This window comes from Varroa destructor, unplaced genomic scaffold (assembly GCF_002443255.2).
Source record: "Varroa destructor unplaced genomic scaffold, Vdes_3.0 BEIS01000004.1, whole genome shotgun sequence".
NCBI classification, from domain to species: Eukaryota; Metazoa; Arthropoda; class Arachnida; order Mesostigmata; family Varroidae; genus Varroa; species Varroa destructor.
Window position 1 is genome coordinate 28,954,612 of NW_019211457.1, and position 20,267 is coordinate 28,974,878.

General features: G+C 44.3%; 1 protein-coding gene across 11 annotated transcripts in view; it reads left to right on the plus strand.

Annotated features, from left to right (window-relative positions):
* Positions 1-20,267, plus strand: part of LOC111248935 (uncharacterized) — a 165,133-nt gene that overhangs the window by 42,302 nt on the left and 102,564 nt on the right. For 5 of the 11 annotated variants that reach the window (XM_086989108.1, XM_086989106.1, XM_086989120.1 and 2 more), the window contains one exon: positions 3,664-3,794. The exons of 5 other annotated variants lie outside the window; for them this stretch is intronic. In XM_086989108.1, the coding sequence (XP_086845234.1) occupies positions 3,728-3,794 (67 nt within the window). In that variant the 5' untranslated portion in view covers positions 3,664-3,727. Of the gene's footprint in view, positions 1-3,663; positions 3,795-20,267 lie in introns of those variants that run through there. One more of the 11 variants, XM_086989115.1, reaches the window with a different exon arrangement.

Genomic DNA, 20,267 nt, shown 5'->3' on the forward strand with positions numbered 1-20,267 from the left:
ACCAGAGCAACAAAGCGGTAATCTAATCAAGAAGGGTAAAAATAGTTATTTGTTATAGGATCTATAACGGTCGTGATGTTTACTGCATAGCATATATTGAGTAAAACTGTATAAAAAACTGATTATGGTACGCTTACTTCAACGACGCGATATGGTTCATTAACTTTGCCTTGATAATCAGTAATAATAATGACTACAAAAGGACAACAAATAGAAGCCTTTTACTCAACACCTGGCAAACAAGCTGGAATACATTGCAAGAGGCCGGCGCAAGGAAAAATACCCCAGTAGTACATAATCGCTGTTCAAGAACCGGCAGTCAAAAGTGCCTTACCTAAATTCTACTAAAATAAAGGACAAAAATGTAATATCGTGTTACTAGCCTAGTAGGACCAAGTACGTCCATTAGTTCACTCTGAGGCGTTTAGCGTCGGCCTGAAACGGACACAGTGTCAATAAAATATATAAATAAAACATCGCTACATATAAATTCCTATGTTTAATATTATAATAAAATAACAATCGTTTCGATCATGTTCTAATCGTAGCCGTGATCAACCTTTCACATTTTTGATGTAAGTTTTCCTCTACTGACGATCCCCTCTAAAACGACCTTAACGAATCGGCGAGCCGTCTCCCTTTTCAGGACACAAAGTTACTTCAAGCCTTCAATCGCTCGTTTGATTAACTCCTGGCTTTTCACTTTTCCCTGGCCTTTATAGCTATAACAATATCCCAGCTGATACACGGCACTTACAAACTCTTCCCTACCGCGGTCAGCTCTCCGTGCCATGCCTTTATCGACATTTTCCCACAGATTTTCACCGTGGTAAGTTATATCAGCAGCGCCGGAACTACCGGTGAGTGACAGTAGCGATCTACTGCGATAGATCAACACGTATTTGTTAGCTATTCAAGCCGCCTCAACTGCTATTGCTGTTCTTACTAGTTTTCACTGCTGACGTTTTTCCGCGCGGTGACTGAGAATGAGCGCCGCTTCGGCGAGCGTTGCCTTCGGCGCCTTTGTTGTGGACAACTTTGGTGCTGTAACTGCTGCTATGTTCGCGTGATATTTGGTGCTGTCACGTAACTTCGTCGTTTTTACTTAAGATGGCGGCGGCGGCGGCGGCGGCGGCGTTTCCGTGACCGCCAGCGGCACCATCATGAGCATCCTGATCACCAAAACTAGCCAACGAAACAACCGAGTTGCTACTGACGACCGCAGCGCGAGAAAATGCAGGCTCCTGGAAGGAACAAGATTGAATAGGAAAGCCAACGAAAGAACGAGCGACAGAAACAGATGGATAGATGCTTGTGGACTAACAAATAGAAAACGAAAAAGGCAAATAACAGTCGCGAAATTGAAAGAGAGTACAAGAAACACGCTCTGTCTACTTATCTAGATACTTGTCAGTTCCCCTCATTCGCCCCATGTCCCGGCGCGTCAGAGTAATCTTAGCAGTTTCATAGAAATAGGAAGATAGTCGTCCTTATTTTCAGTTTCTTATTTCTATTTTATCTATTTTCGACTTTTTTTTCGCGTGCGTTCGTATGCTGATAAAGTCAGACACGTTGGCTACCATCTTCGACTATTACTACTGATACTATTAGCGGAAGTTCGCCAGCTGCTATTAGTTCTGCAGCCCCGGTAGCGATAACCTACAAGTGTCCACGGTACCAGTTCAAGGCGGCGGTAATAACTATGCCATCAGCAACAATGATCTGATAATTGCTGTGGGAACGTTGATTTTTCGTTGCCGATCGACCACTCCACCAGCAGCGAAGTCGCACCTCGCCGTCGAGTGACCACCATGCGATCATGCGGTCAATCATTCGTCTGTGCCTTGTACACCGAACGAGTGAACAAGCTACCGACGGTTCAACCAGCACGTTTCGTCGCAGCTCAATCCAGCCGCGAACAACGACAGGAAAAAGCGCCGACCCAGCCGAAACAGCCCTAAATTGCGACGCGACTTCTACGAGTCCGTCTGGGGCGGCATTGGCAACGACAGCAATAGGAGCTGTGCAGACGATGGTCTGACAGGCAAAATCACTCTATGATGATGACCTTTGACTTGGACGTTAGTTCAGTCACTGGTTTGTTAGCGGACGTGGCCGCTGCTGCGACTTTCGCGGCTGCGGCGTCATGTTATCTATGCTCTTTTTTGGACCCGTCCCGTCCTACGTCGACTTGAACGACCCGCCGATATGAATGGCGATATTAAACTGTCGGACTGCCCACTGCCTATTACTGACTAGTTACACTGGAAGGTAACGCGTTTAGCTTTCGACACAATCTATTCAATAGTCTCATGGATAAACGGTAGAGGAAATAGGAAGATCATGCTGGATAGGGGGGGGGGGGAAGGGTACGACAAATCGAACGTTAACTAACCCAATAAAAGGCCAAAACGTGGAACCAAAAGGTGAACTTCAGCCGATTCCTGCTTTTCGGATCTTATAATCAGAGTATAGAGTGACCTAATAGTGACTAGCTGTGGCAGCGCATCCAAGTCAATCTTGTCGTTAACCAGTCATAAAGCTGCGTGCACGTGTGAAGTGTCTGCTGCCTCACGTCGAAGGTTAAAAAAGTCAGAAAAATTTAGAAGAGTTTTTGTCCTAGCGCGGTTTCTATTGTTTCCTTTTCTAGAGAACACCCAGAGGTACTTGCATACCCGACCATGGCTGACTGATGTGCCGTGATAACACGTAATTGGCTTTTTCCGGCAAAATACAGTATACACACACTAAGCTCGAATCTATACCTCATAAAAATTATGTATTCCTTATTTCTTCGATAGTGGATAATGGATGTTTTCAATCTGAATAATTTGCCCACTTCCGCACGGCAACAGCCGAACTTGCTAATGTACGACTGCTGATGCGTTATTTTTTTAGTCCTTCAGGTATCCTTATACCCATATTTGTACATTCATTGACAACGGGAATGGCCTGAAAATTAGCAAACCAATGCTGAACGAGCTGAACACAGAATATATCAGAATAGAATATTTTTACAGAATATTTGACCGGTCAACGCGAGGCACATATAGATTTATGACTGATAACCAACCATATGGTCCAGCTAGGATGTCTGTTACCCGTTAGATTGCTTTGAACTCATGTACGTTAAATGCACAGCGAATAAAATGGTGAAATGGTCCAGATTCGATCAGGATTTTCACGGAATCTCACGACGCGAAAAGTTTGTTTCTTTACCCCTTTCTACCCCTAGGTATATTTCATATAGGGTTCAGGTAATCTTACGGTGCTAAAGTACGGCTATGCCTAGTCTAATTGACAGAAAAATGCTCATACCTAATTGGGTCACAATTGAAGTAAACGGCGACTCTCTTAATCGGCTTAATCATTTCCGGCCTATACTAAGCTATCTATTACCAAGAAAATTCGAGTTGTAACAGTCTATGCCACGAGCATCGCCGTTTGCTTTACCACCTACACTACGGATCTATCTATCCGTGAAGCCTTCGATTCCTCAAAAGCCTTTTGCCATAGGTAAGACGGATGCGGACCAATCTTCTTACATTAACTCTCATGGGATCAGCCTAAAGAGCCAAATATGATATTAAACGTTATGAAAAAACATAACGTACCATTCAGCTATGCTATTAACCCTTGATTATTATCGCTATTAATCCTCAGGTCATCTTCACTAGTGTCTTCTTCATTAAAATGTATGTAAACGCACGCGCGACTGCATTGTTGTATGATATATGATTCAACATGCGCAACAAGTTGCTCGTCATTTCAACTCGTAGCTCTCATCGATCAAGGTAACTTTTTCTACATACCTTCATGATTACGGTAGATAGCTATAGAAGAATTGTCGTTGCTATTTTTTTTCTACGGTGTCTCTACTTACGATCTGAGAAAAACTTATTTCCTACCAAGAGATTTTCAGGCAAAAATATCCTAGCCGTAGGGTGATCGATTCACAGTGACAAACACGCCGCCGAACGCTCCAATCACAACTAAGGCTGGTCCGGCGTTTCGCGTTATTACAAAGCCTCGAACACAATGACGTGGGTTGCCATGTCGTCCGCTCCGAACCAACGACGCTACCGTTACAACGGGATCGAGTGGGAATCGAACCAGTGACTTTCACTTATTACACAAATCATCCGAATCCATACAACCTTCAGCCTGCATTATAAGGAAAAAAGAACTCCAGACCCTTTTAAAGTTTATCAGTCTTGCCAATACAATTGCTGATGCCTCGTTTTTGGTGGCGCATCATCGGGGCCACGCTGGCTTGAACGGGGGCGATGCGGCTCTTCTTCGCCGTCGATGGCGTCATCCATTGATTGACAACGTCCAGCCATTCCACCCAATAAAATTAACGGACTAAAGATGCAAGCGGACAAAACACGTTCTGCTGTTATCGAGGCTCCAGTTGAAGCCGCAGTGAAAACAGTTCGTTAAGACTGTGCAACAGTCCTCTATCGGCGCCGCTGTCACTGTCGGCTTCGCGAAAAGTCACTTTTCGTATCCAACTTTTCCTAATTTCGCTTAGTTATCATTGGAATCGCTTCATATCGCTGTTCATCCCCGACCCCGCCGACGACGACGACAATCGACCACAAAAGCCCCGACAGCCGCAGCAGTCAATAGCAGCATCAACGCAATGCTAACACGGTAAATAGCCTGTGTGGTTAGGGCCATGCTGGAGGTTGTGGACACGCTGAATGTACGCGGTCTTACTTAGATTAGGGCTTACGCAAAAAGTATAGCCGACTGCCGCAGAAGAAGTAGCCAGCTGGCGACGCTGAAATCGACTGGCGACGAAAACGGTGCAGACGGACACGCTCGCAGGAATCGCGGTGGTCGTGATGATAGCAGTGACAGCTACAGCGCGGCAGGAATTGATTAATTTGTTGACCTTCTCTTCTCACGAAGAAAGCCAATAACGATAAGCCAACGAGCGGGCGGAGTCAGCCTCGGATCAGCGGTGAAACGATCAAATGGAAACACTGTGATATCGCTATGATCCGATCCAAACAAAGGATCGAATCCGATGAAGCTCATTGGCTGAGTCACTGTCCCCTTGTCATTCGGCCATCAGCTCGGCCGGTTTAATTGACAATTCAGACAGCTCCCCAATACAAAACCCTAATTGAATCTGTGACAACATCGCTGGCTAAGGGGGCAAGAAAGGCACTGAGTAAGTGAATGCTATGTACTTAGTTAGAATTTGTCTTCACTGCAGCGTTGGCGTCCCTTCATAGCAAACGTACGGATTTGGGAAGGAAGAGTTCGTGGAAAGCCGACGCGGCGATGTGGAAGGACCCGATTATGTACGACCTATTACAGGTCCAGGAATTAGTCCATCAGACAAACGGATCTATTAGCTGATATACTGTCGTGGGGTCTGATCAGTGTTTTGTTTAGTAATCATTTACACTCGACAACTTTTCCAGTAAATGTGGAGGTTTACTCTGTCGGAAATGATATTTCTACAATGACATCAATCACCGCAAGCCCTTGATGCGCCTAAGTACAACGTTTTCAACGTTACGCAAACAGATATAGCGGTTCTAAATAGATCGAAGCATGGTGCGCGGCTCATGGCTGACTAATTTTTTTTACAACGAATCATAACGCGCGTAGAGAAATAAGCATTTTGGCCATCAGGTATTCAAGGGAAAAGAACTTATCCAGTAATGACTCCATTTATCCAGAGTTCGTCCTTCCGATCTAAATAATTACGTGTCCTATTTAATCACATTATAATATTTAATAATATGATACAGTGATATGTCCGAACCGTCCCAAACAGTGAAGTCATCCCTGCACTGTTAGCGTTAAGCGATTCCGGCCCCTGCTTCATTCATGAATAAGGTTTGTTCTCGGCAGAGGGCTTGTAACACAGCTCTCCAGCCTGCTATCCTGACATGAATGCATTTCTGTAGCAAGACATTGGGCTGATGTATGATAATGAACTTGCTAATTGAGTTTATGTAACAGTGATTTCGACCGGTAGAGACAGCCTGTCTTCCGCCAAGATTTCAACATTTCGTTCTATCTATAGCAGCCTTGCAGCCAACAACGAGCCTTGTCTTCGTTGTCATTAGCGGTTACGCGTACGATCTAATGAGGAAGCTAGAACGGCTGACGGTTTCTGAAAGATGTGATCGTTATTCGATGCCATTATATTATGCTCTATTGGTAATGAACGCGCACGTGAACGGCGTGCGTCCTAACCGTTAGTTAATATCTACTAAACGCAACACCGAGGCCAGTGGGCAAGTTTGCTGTCTTCGTGCTGTTTTTAGTTTTTTTTTTTTTTTTTTATACTATGGCTATTATAACCTATACTATAAGTGCTGATTTTTGCGATATCTCGCTACCGACTTTGTGGACCACATAATTATAGTCGTCTCCGAACAGCACGACCACATATAACAACACAACATTGCAGAATACAATGAAAAGCAATACGTACAGCGGTTTGCCTACATTTGCCCCTGTACACGTATTATATATTGCCTATAATACATGTACAGATAGCAAGTGGTGTACCATAAAATCAAAATATCGTATATGTTGTATTATTTTATGACACTGCCCATCACGCTATGCGTTGATCATAGAAGACGTGCGATTTTTTCTGTCATAATAAAATAAATGCAATGTGATAGTAATTGCTTCAGGCCAAAGCTTGTTCTGGCAGAAAACGGGAATATAAAAAATAGTTGAATTAACTTCCGTTACGTTAAAGTTGCCTAAATAGAAAATTAACGACGATTGGGCCCGTTGCTTTATCAGTGGTTTACTCAGACTCAGATGCTGATATCGTTACCCCGATGAGAGCTGTTCATGTAATTTCTGCGATGGATAGCTCCGCTGCCATGCTCGATAGCAAAACAACACCTGGCTTTCCCTAAAATACATAATTCCCATTTTGGAATTTCTGTATATCGTAGATTGTTTACATTTGTAAATAAATATGACAAGGAGAGATCTCTTGACCCAACCCGCTAACAATCCGTAGTGTATAATATAGTAGTATTTGTTCAGCTGTTCTCACCAAGTCATCGACTATCCCTTTGTTATGCGCTGTCAGGCGTCGAAGATGAACTCACGTGTTGAACCTCTCAGAGTCTTCATTTCCAGATTTTCATACTCCATTATGATACGTTTATAGGCGATGTAATGAGACGAATGACATTAAAGAAACATTAATAGCTATCTAGTTATTAGCGGATATCACTATCTAGGTACGGCTGAACAGATGCAGGGCCGACGTCGTCTGCCGGACAAAGGCGGCGGTATCGGTAATCCTGCCTAACTAGATGACAGAATCCGCCATGAAGTTGCCGACTGAACCAGCTCGTCAGCCTTGGTAGCTGGGAACAACCTTAGGCTGTACGTACATTCCTTGTCCTATTCCCAGTGCGCGCCGTGTCTGTCAGAGTAATCGGTCGCTCTCCTTGATTACTGATATGCCATTATCGTCAACAACGTATCGTCACCGCTAATCTTAGCGCGGTCGCTGCTCGACGGATTTGGCGAATTCCCCTATGAACTATACCTTAGGGCCCACTGAAGATAATTTCCGACAGATTCATTAGCGCATAGGATAGAGACTCCCTACCGCAAAGAAGTTGACGACTGGCGCTATTGTCGCGTTGTCTGTGCGGACGCCATCGGCGCTACTGAAGCAAAGTGCTGCCCCCTACGTAAAAAACGCTACAGGTGGTTTTGATGAAAGGACTCATGTTGTTGCTTATATATATATACACGTATGAGTTGGCGAATTAACGATAGAAAAAGTGTATGTGCGTGTCGTAGAAGATCCTCAACACTAGAGCTCTTCTTTTTTTATATGTTTACGCATGTGTATACCTCCATAGTTGATACCGTGATGTCGACTCAACGATCTCAACCCCTAACAGCTTACCAGATCAAGCGAATCTCTTAAGTAACACCGTAGCCAGACGCGATATATTTGCGACTTTCAGCAAATGCGCCGCTAGCTGTTCATTGTAACGCACAAATAATAACTAGACCGATCGGTTAGAAGTGACCGCCTTAGGGCACCTTTGAATCATCTCACGCCTGAATAAGCAGTATATATATATATATATACACGTAGGAATGAAAAGATGCTCACAGCTAGTTCGGACCCTCTGCAGCACCGGGCTCCAAAGACGCCAGGTTCACCAGTGTACGTATGAAGAACTTGTTTACGATGGCCACGCAATTTCCAGCCTCGCATGATCATTCATCGGAGTCAACCAAGCACTTCTTTTTCTAAGACAGAATGACGCTTTTAGATTAACCAACGCGGACAAAGCAGCCCCTTTGAATGGGCCGAGCAATAGCCCAAAAGATAGCAGTGATACCGCTACGAGAGACAATTAGATTCGTATGACAGAAAAAAAAGAGTGACGAAGTGTATCCAAGTGCGCGGAACGAGCTAAGAGTGACGCTGGTCATTGTAGGCTTCGATTCGGCCCGAGTGCGTGTACATGCGCGCCTCTCCGTTCAGAGCCGTTCAGGCCTAACCATTGGTAAATTCCTCTGGCATGGAAAAATATATTTGCTCCAGTTTCTGCGGCTTCCGACACTACTTGACTTGCCTGTCACAAAAGTTTCGATACGTGCGTGGAGTTGGTCAGTTATGACGAAAAACAGGTTGGAAAGGTGGTTAAATTTTGTTTAGAAATGCTGTGGTTAGGGGCAATGGCAGCAAGGCGGTAAATAAAAGAACAGGATTTCGGTAACGCATGATTGCGTCGACCCGACGCCATCGAACTGCTGACGTCAGTATCAAGTATAGCTGTATAATATTATTATTCATCTTCGGAACTATCGATTATTTGTTAGTTTCCCGATGACTAGTAATCGGCTGCTCGGCAGCATATAGACACGGTGTCAAGCTTGCATGTATTCAGTGCGTTTGCATGGCCCCCTTTTGTGCCTGATACATTATACCACATTCGACCATAATAGATGAGAGCGACTGTTCTTCGAGAAAGGAGTCTTCGAGGAAGAGTTCGAAACTAATTGGCTTCTTGCGCAGAAACCTTGCACAGCTTTTATGTCACCTTTTTAATAGGTTTTGACTTTTATAGGATAAGTTACGTTTAGATTAGGATTACTTAGATAGGATACCTGAACGTTTGCGATTTGGCCCATCGTTTATGGCGTGGAACCGATAGCTATTATACGCTTTGGGGTTGTATGCTCCAGGTATCGATTGGCTGCATTGAGACCTATGCGTAAACGATCACCAATCAACAGATCTATTAGAGAGCTAGTTCATATACTATACTAGTTCTAAAAACTACTCGACGTCGGACAATGAGTCTGCTTCAAAAGCTGTATTCAGCCAAGGTAGCTCGTAGCGGTACGTTAACACTCATTCAACCCCGTCCGCCTTCCAGTAATCAATAGCACAAGCGCCTTACTAACAGGTTTAGCTCTTGATATCGCTCTGCTGCATGTTATTGCATCCTCGACAGAATTCTGGCCGCTTAGACACCAGTGCTAACCTAGAGGAATCGAGGTTACCCCCCCCCCCCCCCACTCGCCCTGTTACGCCAAGCCAAGCGGAAATGTATCGTAGTATGTGTTTCGGCAATATTTTGTTGTAACATGCAACGAGCAGCATGTTGCAACTAGCAATCGTGCTGGGCGAAGCATACCCTACGAGTTATCGGTTCGGGCGTGTACCCCTCACACTTCAACCTCCAGTCCACAGTGACTCGACATGGCATCAACAGGAGCACTACCCCCGCTAAGCCCTCGTAGCCCGTCAAATCCGATGCGGAAGGCAAATCTTCCATCTGTCATACGTGCATTTGCATCAAATCATGCGAATAAACCAGCGTTTCCTAACTGATTATCAGAGGAAGAATAAATAGAAACCAGCAACATCGAATGGCGAATCGATGCTCTGCTAAATGTGCCATCGCTCCAACGGCGCTCTCCCACGATACACCTTGTGGCGCAGGACAGGATACGCCAGTCCAGGAACTCCTCCAGTTGCCGAATCACAATTAACATCATCAACAACAAAGGCAATTTCAATTGTTCCTGCCACCTTAGGACAGATACACGCGCGGCTACACGATAGACAGAGGCTTAAAGGGAGCAAAAATATAAACAAAGGTCTCCCCGTAGTAGCCAACTAGATAGAGTTGTAATGCTTGTCTTTCTCGAAGCAGCTCATATTTTTCGCCATTCTTTTCCTTTCTATGTCGTAGAATGTCGAGGGACGGCTCGGGATAGCAGCTTGAAAACTACGCTGTTGAAACATTTAGGTTGCTGGAGCCCGTGAGAGGGACGCGTACGAACCGAATCTAGACTGAAGTGCTACTCAAATAGGGATGTTGATAGTGTTATGTAAGTGATTCTACATGTTCATGACATAAATAGTGAATATTTGACAAGGGATAGGTTTATACGAAAGCTCATAAGGCAAGTCCAACAGTTAACCGTGCTAGCTAACTAAATATATGAAATGAAGTTGTCGGTAGAAACGAGCATGAGTCAAAAAAATGCTACGATCGATGCGATAGAATAAGAATATACGACGCATAATATAAAATCCAACTCCCCACCAAGTCTGGATATATTTAATTTAAAAGTAATTCAATTTCGGTGAATTGACGAAGTTGGACGTATTTATTATTAGTGAATATAATATTATGATGAATTGCCATATTCGGTCGCTACGACCATCTCCTTTACTGCTTGTCAGACGCAACTGGAGGGGCCATGTACGCACATGGCATTGCTAAATATCGTCAACAAATGAAATGTAATTGAAGTCGTACAATGTTCGTTTTCTCTGTGCTTGTACGATGCTTTGTAATGGGACGAGACAAGAAAGACGTATGCGATTCACCACCCACTGTTGACAAATCTGTTGACAGAGTGACATGTTCGCAGTTGGGGTCAGGGTTTAGGATAAGTCACTGGAGAAGCCACTCGAGTTTTCCCAGAGGCGCGAACACGTGTGAATATGTGTGCCGCATTTTACTGAAAAATATCCTAAAAACATTATGCACTTTGTAATACAAGGTGGCTGTGGGACACGAAAACGAGAATTAATCACGCTCTATTCTTTAACGGGTCGTAGCTAGTTAGTTCCCGCAGTCAATCACGGATACAGTTTGTCGTACTGCTTCTCGAACCTTCAACCTCACTTGTGCAGGCTATTATTTGATAGCTTCCCACAAACAGTGTCGTTATTGCGCTGCGATTACCCATAAAGGCCTTCACAACCTCTAACGGCCCCGTGGCATCTGAGGAACACAATTTTTTACAAGGTCCCCTTCGTTTCGTTGGCGTTAGGCGGATTGTTCCTAGCTGGTTATGCATATTATAGCCACGGATTATCTAAAATTAAATAAGCACTGCTATAATATAATAATAAGTAATGCGAATATATCAGTACGTCCGCACTCCGCTGTCCTGAGATTGAATTCTTTCCAAGCATGACGCTGTTGTCGCACACGAGATTACGCGTACCGCCGTTCCGGCCATTCGTTGTCCCTATACATGCTTGTTTATCGTCGCGTATGCGCGCTCGTGTCATTTGTCCACCAGCTTTTTTCGCGGTTGTTTCGCATCACACCCCCTTGTCCTGAGGAGATCTCTCATCCTCCACCACGTCGCCAACCGACAGCAAAGAGCAACAATGCAAAGCAGTAGATAATACGTCCTACAAAACGAAAGAGAAAAGATATCGCATGCGCGTATGGCCTATTCTTTCGCTCGTTGACTTCGTCGTGTCTGGCTCACTGAGCCGTGTATTGCGCAAATGATACGCCATTCTTCCGAATGTGGTCGCATCAACGTTTGAGACATTCATTCGTTGGTGGTCCATATATTATACTGCAGCGGGCGGTTATCCGTAAAAGTTGTTTTGCGGTTCAGCCACAAAACGAGAGGGTACATTTTCTGCCACAATGATTGACCAACGAATTTGCTCTGATCGCTTGGCTATCAAGTGGAACAGTTGCCTGGCTGGTTTTGATCTACTATAGTTGTTCACGGCGGTCACGGAGTGTCGCCTAGTGACATGGTACGTCCGAAGCTGTCGTTTTTTAAGCATTTGTTCTTGTTCTTGTTAGTTGCGGTGGGGTGACGGTGGGGCTTTGTTAGTCATACCGTACCGACCTGTTACGTTAAATACGCCACCGTATTCGAGCCCGTTCCGGTAGTTAGTGCCGTTATCATTTATCGTGATTCTATAATGAGAGCCTTCACATGATTGTGTCTGTGCTATGAACTTCCTACTATGAATATCCTATTGTCCCTCGGATCCCAGGACCGTTATTAGTTGTTTTTTTATTTAACTTTAGTTTTTTGCTTTTCATTTTTCATCTGACTCACCCGTAATTACGTTCTTTCCACCGGTACCGCTACAGTCATTTGTAATGCGGTAGTTAATATTTTTTTTCTTTTCATTACTGCGATAATGTAATAGCTGAGATCAGGACTTGTGTTGTCGTATTCGCTGCTGCTCTCGCTACCGAATGGGTTATTATTTTTAGCTTAGGGTGCCAGCGTGTACCCACCTTACCCCACATTTGATTCATAACTACGGTCGCCACTAGCCCGTTCAACGCTAAACCAGCACGATTTAAGATGTACCCCATTACAAGCGTGATCTAGTCGCGGTTGGTAATAAAGTCATCTGGAGAATTAGTAACATGACGTTAAAAATTTTCCCACGTTTTTTACGCCAACGAGCAACAACACATGAGACAACAGTGGATACAAAGGCTACCGTCCATTAGACAACTATTAGATGTATTTTATGTATTTATATGTGCACAGTAATACTGCGTGCTTAATCTTGATATGGCCTTTGTTTGTCAGCTGATGGCTACTTTGTTTCCTTTTTCTGTCTGGCTTTCTCTTTGGCTCGCGTCGTCGATGATTAAGAGCGAATCTCATATGCACCATCGTTCCCGCGCCAGCTCTCTGCTCCATTCCGGTGTCTAGCTCTATGCTGTAGCGTATTTGTCGTCTTGCGTTCTGTCGAGATCGTGAGCACGTCGTTTTGGCGGTGCTATCGTTTTGGCTCATCATTTTGCCCTCAAGCTAGAATCACCACCGTGAAGAACAAGCAACCTCGTGAAAACGACGGAAAATAAAAATCTCCTCGAAGGAGGATAGAAAAGCGTAAATGGTGGCAGAGTAAATATGCCAAACGGCAACATATTGCTGACACAGCAGTTGTGACATTAACGACGTTGCTCCAGCGACGGCTACACCCCTGACACCCTGCAATGACCCCTTTGATTGTTGACGTCTCAAGCTCTCGTTTGCCGGCGGTAGCTAGCTAGATGAAGTTTACTCACTCTGTAGAACACAGCTGAACGGCCAAAGTGGCAGAGTTATTACAACAAATTGTTTTGTCACTGTTATTGTTAAGGCCGTCATTGCCAGACCAACAATTCGCGGACGGATGCTATTTCAGTAGCGACGGACTGAATATATGCCTAAACCATCTATGTTAAGCTGCTTGTCGGGGTCATGCTCTATGCGTAATACTTTTCTGTTGGCCAGTTTACCCGCGCAGTGCCCAGTGTACGGGTCCACTCTTAGGAGCCGCCTTCTGTAGAGCTCAGATAAACTTGCTGACGTGTGAACATGGCGAAGCTTTCAAATAATAAATACTGACTCTGAAAATTCACGCGGATGCCCTAGGAGCGAATCGCGTAAAGTAATGCGGCTTGTGAGACTAGAAAAAAAAATGCCCCTCTGTCTCGTGTGTTAACACTCCTTAAGAAGCTCTGTTAGTAAGCAGAGTGAGCTGTAGAGGATGTGCTTTGTTGTTGGCCTGTAATTAAATGGAATATTATTTCCACTGTAATAAGTTTATCTGTCGTTCTGGCTCTAGCTAACTGATTGCATACTGTTGTCAAGTGAAGATTATCAATTTTTCTACTCGAATAGGACATTTCCTTCGTCCTATAGATGGCCTAATTAGATCAAATCTGTTTAATTTATGTGTTACTTCAATCCCAACCCTGTTGTCTTTATTGGTATTACTATTATCTGTTTATGAAGCATGCGTTGAGGCAAGTTAATCGCTTGTCAATACAACTCGGGTTTACCATTAGGGCAGCCTTACCTACAAGTATGTATTGTACGAGAATGAATAACGGCATTTTTATAGGACACTGACTTTACAAATCATTATCGCGAACCTGTAGTTGGGACGGCGTACCCACGGCGTATAGCAATGAAATTTCATCTCGAAGCAAACCGCCGTCGTTTTCTGCCTTTGACCGATAATATTACTACGTGTGACTTCAGTTACGGAACACCTGGACGTTGTTAGATCAACTCGTCGTTAAATATCAACCTTCCCTTTATACCTCGTATGCCGTCAACAAAGGAAAAGCTTCCTATTTTAATAAAAAAATATATGTAACACTTAATTCAATGAGGAATATAGTAAACCCCAAATAACTTTTCTATGAAATCACGATGCTAGTTGATAAAATTGTTGGGCTCTAAAGAGTTGCATTACACTCCTGTGATTTCACTTGAACCTTTTGGCAGATTTCGCCGCTGATGCCATTAGTGAAGCCGCGTGAGATCAGACCGAGCAGCGCCAGTAGACAAGTGATACGGTAAACCATCTGACAAACTGTCATATAGGTTAACTTAGATATACTTACTCGGCGTGGACGATTCCAGATATAGGAGAAAACAATGGGAAAAGAATAACATTCAGCATATACTCTGTGCGTCTTAGATCCTGCTGACAATTCTGAGGACACGATTTTTGGTTGCAGCGCGCTTCAAGGCACAAGGCTTGAAGCGGACCACGGCAACCCAGTTTAATAAAAGAAAGTTATAAAAGAGGCAATGTAAACCTGACGGCACCAGACGAATTATAAATTGGGCTTTTCTTAAATAAGCAGTGAAAAAGAAGGACAAGACGGCGACGCTTTAACGAAGCGCGTCAGAGGGCGCAGGAAATCAATTAAGAGCATTCGTGGTTTAGCAGGCTCTCCTCAAAGGATCCGAAGTAGTTCATCTGTCCTTGAGGGGAGGAGTGAAGGTGTGGTTAAAATAGTCCTGGGCATATTCTGCATATTATACTGTCATGTGTGGATTAAACCACCCGTTATATGAGCAGTTTTTAATAACGAATCTTCCCTGTGATTGCATCGACCAAAACCAATAGAAACGGCGGCAAAGTAGGCAACAACAATTTCTAGCCAAGTCAATAACAAGGACAAACAAACAATTTCGGCAGCAGCAGTGTTGCCTGTCGCAACGAAGTCCGCTAAGATTCAGTCAGTGCTCGCTACTTCATTTGCTGCAGCAGACGATTTCGGTAATAGGAACATCGACAGTAACAACAACATCATCGAAAGCGACAATAATAACGCAGCCACCGTCACCAGAGTCAAATCCGTAAGCACAGACGCGTGGCAGTGCCTGTTACTTGGAAAGCGTTCAGTGAGCAGTTTGGTGATTTGTTGACGTTTCCGCGCATTCCGCCGCTAACGCCAAGCTTCTGTATGTTGCGACAAAACAGAAATTAGGAGGCAGAAAGCGACCAAACGGGAGAGCGTCTGCAAGTTAAGATTGATTACAAAGGAGCCAATAACGGCAGGCTCGCGGAAGATCCGTCACAGCAAACCGATCAACTGGTAAATCAACGACCCAACAAAACTCTAATACATGCGATAACATACGGTGTGGGAATGGAGTTGATTGTTTTGCGCGCTGGTCGTAGCACTTCCTGGCGCGATCGGTTTCTTCCACCGAATTCGGTAGCAGACGAGCAGCTTAAGATTTGATCTACATAAGAACAGAAGCAAATGTGCGGCAATAGAACACTAAGCGGAAGGTCTTCACCACCGGTCAAGCACCATTCGGCACATCGGCTAACTTACCAATCCTACTGAACTTTCCCAATCGACGCTGAAACAGTCACGGCAGCAACCGGTCCCGATTGTATCAACACGAACGTTTCGATTTTTACCAGCATTATACAACTTCGATTAGGTGTTGTTTAATTCACGCTGGTTGAGTTGACGTCCCTCTTTACGGTGATGTGTTTCGCAATTGGCCTCTGGTGCAAGTTACGTAGCTTCCATAGAACATCTGAGCAACTTTGAAGATCCTAGCCGCTTGCGCCCTCCTGCGGATGTGTGTTTAATGCTTTTATTGTTGGTATGCAATGAAGCAGGAAGAGTTAGATGGCAAAAGCAATGTCACTTTAGCAGCTAGCTAAGTAAAAGCTTCAATCAAGCTGCCATCCAATACACCTTGTCGAAACGAGGTATTAATGTGTTCATTGGCGTAGGCACCGTAGGCGATGGCGTTAGGACGGGCGGTCCATCAGGCTGATTCTGAAACTGACTCAGGCGAATCCAATGGCCAAAATCTCAATCAGCACTTGACGCACAGCAGGGCATGCCTTCCGACTAGTTGAAGACTCTAACCAACTAGCTGGGATTTCTGGCTCTGCGGCCATTGCTATTGTTATTGTGGCTCTTCTTGCTTATGACGGCAGAACGGTATAAAGACTGAAGTTGTCGACTTCGTTTTATCTGCGCCTATTGAGCCAATAAGTCGATCTATATTGGTTCTATACTTTTTACAAGCGGACAATAACAAAACGTCTCACCAACGCTTCGGTTAAGTAAATTAGATTTCATTTGAACGAGAGCATTTCGTGGGCAAGCATAGTTTACATTGGAGTGAACATTTATGCAAGGAAATATTAATTATTAACACGTTATTAATTTATTCTATTCAAACAATAAAATAAAGTTCGTCTTCTTCTAAGCGCAGATTTAAAAGAAACAGGTCCCATAGCAGTTACTGTAAGCTGAGCATGCCCAGTAAGAAACGACTACTTAATGAAACCCAATCCACACCCTCGCAATGATGATTCGTCGCCATCTTCTTAATTGGCCAAGTTCAGCCCTCTTATTCCCTGAGCGACTCGCAGTCTACCGTACACATACAGTGGGCAGACGATTTACGTAACGCCCAAATCTTCTTCACGTATCTCTGCTACGCTAATCTCTGCTGAGTACTCAGCCTGTGGCCAACTTGCGCGCTATAATGTTCCATAGCCGATCTGTGATCTTCCGTCAGTTCTAAGAGCTTCATCACCACAATCCCTACTACTATAACAAGCATTGGAGTTTGGTCCACGACCGCCGAACCGCGTTTCGCTGCAACGCAACTCGTCGCGACCGGCACGCATACAAGAACGCTCTCATCTCTAATTACCGCGTCCGTGGCTAGCATCGATAGCTTCTGTCTGCATTTATAACAGTATGTTGGCCGTTTCCATCGAAATCGCCTGCAGATCCGTCCAGTCACCGACATCGCCCCCTACACCGAATGGACCCACGTTGCACTGCGTTCATGCTGATCTATGGTAACAGCGTTGTTGCTTACGCCACCTATATCACGATCATTTAACGCGGCTCGCCTTACCGTCAAATGTGGTCTGGCATTTCTTCGCGGCCCGATCCGCGTTACATCCACTGTAATATTTCGGCATTTCTCTGTCAGTCTATTTCTATTTTTCTGTCTGTTTGTTAACTCTGCTCCGTCGGTCTCACCTTTTTCGTGCCCCGCGGAGCTCATGCTCCTCATACGATCCTCGCTTGCTGAGGTGAAGCCGTAATGTCATTAAAGAGCGCTCACCGTTCCATTTTGCGAAACTTCTCCCTGTTGAGGTACAGCGGCGTCGGCAACGGTGATCCTCTGCGTCACCAGCATATGCCAACCACTGCAAGTTCGACTGCGGACCCGCTATCAGCATGCTACAGCAGGAATGCTGTTGATCCCTGAGCTTTAAGCCAAAAGAAAAGAAGTGATCTGAACAAATCTAAGCTATCAGACAGGCTCGCCCCAGCCTGAACCGTATCATACCTCGAACCCGAACCACTTAACCCAGTGACGACCTGTGACCTTGGATTCTCGGATGGATTTGCAGTTTGCGGACCGCACACACAGGAACAACTGCATCTTAATAGGCGGGCTCAATTCTCTGGCCATTGCATTTGGCCCGTTGGCTCGCGCCTCTCGGGGTTACGACGTGGACAGGTCTGTCATTTAGCCGCACTTTTTGTGATCAATAAATCGCCACACATCCAGGGCTCAACACTAGTGTCAGTCAACAGAGAGCAGAGGTCACCTCTCACTCTCGAAGACCACCTGTTGAAGCATATAGTGGACTACGACCGAGGAGGATCGTACGATATACGATGTATAACAGAGAGTACACGATTGATGGCCAGTATTTCGCGGACAGCTGCAAACGCTAAAGTTGGTCATCTTTCTCGTATCGCTAACTGTACTGTAAAGCGTTATATCTGCGAAGTCCTCGTCAGGAACGGGTCCCGTAAAGATCAACTAGGCAACATCATAACAACAGATTTATGGGAGGATTCCGTTAAGGTGTTTAGAGCTTGGACGTTTAATCGGCTATGGACAATTAGTATACGATTATCTCCGAGATCATGCATGCGATGTCCTAGGGGCAAAATGTAGACAAGGAGGCGTACTTCGTATCATACTGAAACGAGTTAGTCGTACAAAGCAGTACTTAGCGCTAGTAGCACCATACCTAAATCTCAAAACTTTTATGTAAGTAAGCTTTCGATCGCTGGCATAAAGTGGATTTTTTTTTTGAACTCTGTGTTACTGCGATGTCTGTGATACACTGCGTTGCGAGATAAACATTGAATGGAATCAGGCTGTGGGTCGCGTCGCATGATTACAGCGGTAAATAGCAGCACCGACAAGGAAACTTCATAGACTTCGAACGAATTCGCCTTTGTGGTTAAAGTAGCTACTATGACGCAATGGTAGGCATACATTTTTGCATACAATTACGGTGTCGTTAAGGGGTGGCTGATGGAAATTCTTAAATAGCAAACCGTGCTGGTAGCTGCGTAGTAAAAATAAAGGCTCACAAACTTTTGGCCGGATAGGTTGATTGATATTAAATTCTCCCAAGGAGGTAGATACATAATACACAGTAGTATAGTATGAAGTAACAGTAATAGCGGGGGTTGCGTGTTAACCTGTAGAAGTATTCCTTTGAACTTTTCTGAAAGATGGCGTACTTAGCGGTTGGATAAGCACTTGAAAATTACGATCGTCACTTCTGGCTAGAATAAACATACAACTTTTTTTTTGTTCTTGTAAACATTTTAGCTAAATACAAAAATTATACTGTGTGCCAAACGATATGCCCCGTAGTATTTGAACCTGTTTTATTTGCGTGAATCATTTGGAGCTTCGGGCCTTATGCAGAAACATTTTTTACGGAACATAAAAAATTAGTGCTATCGCGTAATAATATCTGGGCGACATTTTTACTCAGTTTCTGTCAAGGCAGATTTCCTTTAGTGCTCTATCCGTTACGAGATGCTATTGTATTAAAGCTACACCTAATCAGAGCTATTTCGTTCTCGTCAGACGTATACTGTAATTTAAAGGCCCTCTTCGAGCTTATGTTTTTCATGTATGCTGGAATCAATGTCCGAACACTCGCCTCTACTTGCGACTTTGTGGGTTAAGATCAGTCCTTAATACTTTCGATACCTTTAGAGTTGATCGTAAGCTCAACTTAGCCATTCTTCTTCGCAAGGCAGCTGATTGCAGAAGACTATACTACGAACAGCACCAGCCCTGCGACCTTACTCAGCGGTTTCCAGCTTTTCAGGCAAATCTCAATTTTATATCACTATTAAGACCATTAACGGTAATAGCTCATCTGATCCGACGGAAATTATAAACGACTTATAATAAGCAAATAACAATACTCGATACCTTGACTGTTAAGGGTTAAAACGTTTCGGTTAACTACGGAGATTCTGTCGCTGTCAGAATAAGTGCCTATTCTTCACGAAACCGTTACTATAAAGTGTCAGTTGCTGGCACTAGATTCTCTTGCCAGCCCACTAGGGTACACCATCCAGGTATATGGTACTTTGCCCAATTCCGGCGACATCTCCAGTCGTCACGTAATTGTGCGGAAACGATAGGCGAAAAAATGAAGCAGTGACGATGGCCACAGGCCAGCGCAGACATTGAAGCGCAAATTGCACAATGTGGGCACTTAGCGTTTTCTTGTTAATACATTTCTTTTTTATATATCGGTTCCAATCGACGCATCACCTGTAAATATGCTTTGCTAGCTGGTTACTTAGATCAGGTCCGTATGCATCTTTCTATTGCAAGGTAAATGTCTTTGTTGTCCTGTTTCTGGCGCTATAATTAATATA